The sequence below is a fragment of the Gavialis gangeticus genome, unplaced genomic scaffold, assembly GCF_001723915.1.
Source record: "Gavialis gangeticus isolate Ggan-Ray unplaced genomic scaffold, GavGan_comp1, whole genome shotgun sequence".
Lineage (NCBI taxonomy): Eukaryota > Metazoa > Chordata > Crocodylia > Gavialidae > Gavialis > Gavialis gangeticus.
The window spans coordinates 35,016,831-35,019,186 of NW_017729029.1; the positions used below are offsets into that span (position 1 = coordinate 35,016,831).

General features: G+C 53.8%; 1 protein-coding gene across 1 annotated transcript in view; it reads right to left on the bottom strand.

The window, feature by feature from the left end:
* LOC109300655 (tumor necrosis factor ligand superfamily member 10-like) overlaps positions 1-2,350 on the bottom strand; it is a 26,323-nt gene extending 23,973 nt beyond the window's left edge. The window contains exon 1 of the mRNA XM_019521402.1: positions 2,265-2,350. Within this exon, the coding sequence (XP_019376947.1) occupies positions 2,265-2,345 (81 nt within the window). The 5' untranslated portion in view covers positions 2,346-2,350. The remainder of the gene's footprint in view (positions 1-2,264) is intronic.
* Between the last annotated feature and the right edge of the window lie 6 nt (positions 2,351-2,356).

Genomic DNA, 2,356 nt, shown 5'->3' on the forward strand with positions numbered 1-2,356 from the left:
TGGCAGGGGAAGTGGTCCCTGGGCTGCGGGGGTGCTGGTGCTTCCCTCCGCGGCAGCACTTGCCTGCAGTGCTGCGGCTCGGGTAGTCGCAGGGGGTTACTGCAGCTGCCGAGGGAAGCACTAGGCTCCTGCACAGCTCAGACAGGCAGGCTCTGGGGGGTGGGAAATCAAGCTCCCGTTTTTTTTTTCTTTCTTGGGCAGAGCCTGCCTTCCCAGGCTGCTGCCAGGCTGCCTGCACGGGCTTCCTGCAGAGCCCCTGAGCTGCACGGAGCCTGGTGCTTTGCTCCACAGCTGTAGGGCAGCAAACTAAAACTCCTTGGAGGACTTTTAGTTTGCTGTGCCCCAAGTCATTTAAGGCGCATTATACCACCGCATTTGCTACAGTAGCTGGAATTACTGTGCAATACACCACCATTGCGTGCAAACACCAACACCATTAACACCAACACCATTAAAGCAGTGCAAAAGCATTTAACCTGCTTTAAAGTGTCATGCACAAATTCCCCGTTTCGTCTACACATGACCCTAGTTGGTAACCTGAGTCTTGCCATACCAGACCCAGCCACTAGTTCCAAGAGTAGCTCTACCCAAGAGGTGATGTTCCAACCAACATGTACAATGCACTTCACTGGTCACTTCTGGCCCATTTTTCTAGTCCAGTGAGTCTCACCTGGGGTCCCTTGAGATTGGAGATGTGAGGAGATAAGGGAGATATAAAGAGGTAAATCCAGTCTCAGACTTAGTCCCTGCTCCCACTGCCCAGCCCCTTTGTAAACACTATTATATATTAATTGGTTTTTGAAGCTGGGTGCCACTCAGTTCATAGAAGTGATGGAGGACGTCAAATGCTTCTAATTTACTTAGGAGTCCCCTGAGCCTGAGAACCATTGTCTAGTCTTCCTGCTGGCCCTGCCTCACTACAGCATCTGGGCACCAAATCCTAAACTTAGTCTTGTCTGGGAAGAGCTGCATCCCCCAGTCCCCCTGCTCTTTCTGGCTGCTGCTCAACAGATCTGCCCATCTCAATTCCCAGGCAGAGGCAATAGGGTCATTCCTCTCTCATCATGAAAGGCACTTTGTACACAGAGCTGGGTCTTACGGTCTTTCAGAGAGATTCCTCCGACTGTAGGGCAATACTGACCCCCACCCCGCACAGCCCCTTTCATTTGTGGGGTGGGGGAGGGGTTGTAAAATACCCTGGCTCCAGCAGGGAGATAGGATGGAGACTTTCCTGGGCCAAGCTGCCAAGGGGACACCGTAGCACCTCTGTGCATGCCAGAGCCATCTAGGCTGTTTTGAACTGCTCTAGGGAAGCCCAGAGCCAGAGCTGGCTCCCGCCTGCAGGCTCCCTGCACCCTTCCCTTCCCTGTAAAGGAGATGAGGCCCTGGCACCCTCTGCTTTCATTTTCCTCTACAGGGAAAGTCCAGCAGTGTCTGCCCCCTGCCCTGGCCCAGGGCTGTGTCTGCAGCGCCCCTGCGAGCGGCGCCGCTCACATCCAGGACCGGCAGCATCCCCAAGAGCTCAGACAGTGCAGCTGCTCGCACCCCGCTCGCTCTCTCTCTCACACACACCTGTCTCATACACACCTGTTTCACAAACACACAGAGATGTCACACACAGCCCATCACATCCACACAGATCTATGTGCATCTCTCATACACACCCATCACACCCCCCTACACTGATGTCACGCACACACCTGTCTCACACCCACACGGATCTCTCTCTCACACACAAAATCTCATACACGCATGTCTCATGAACACCTGTCTCACACACACATAGATGTCACACACACACAAGCCCTGTCACATCCACAGATCTGTGTGTGTGTGTCTTACACATACACCCATCACCCCCCCACAGATGTCATATACACACAAACACACACACCTGTCTCATACGCACACAGATCTCTCACATGCACACACACACATCTGTCACACAAAGATCTGTCTCACCCCATCACACACTCCCACACTGTCACACACACACACACACGTCTCATACACACATTTCTGTCACACGCACACACACGTAGATGCCATACACACCCACACAGATCTATGTGTGTGTCTCTTACACACCTACACCCGTCACACACACCCACACTGTCACATCCACACACACACCTGTCTCACACCCACAGTGATCTCTCTCTCACACGCACGCATGCAAACCAACCCACCCACCCAGATCTCTCACACACCCACACCTGCCACACCCACCCACACTGATGTCACACGCGCACACGCACACCCACCTTGGAAATGGACATGGTGAAGTAGACGAAGAGGCCGGTGGTGGAGGCGATCTGCAGCGCCACGATGGACATCACGGCCATGGCGATCCAGA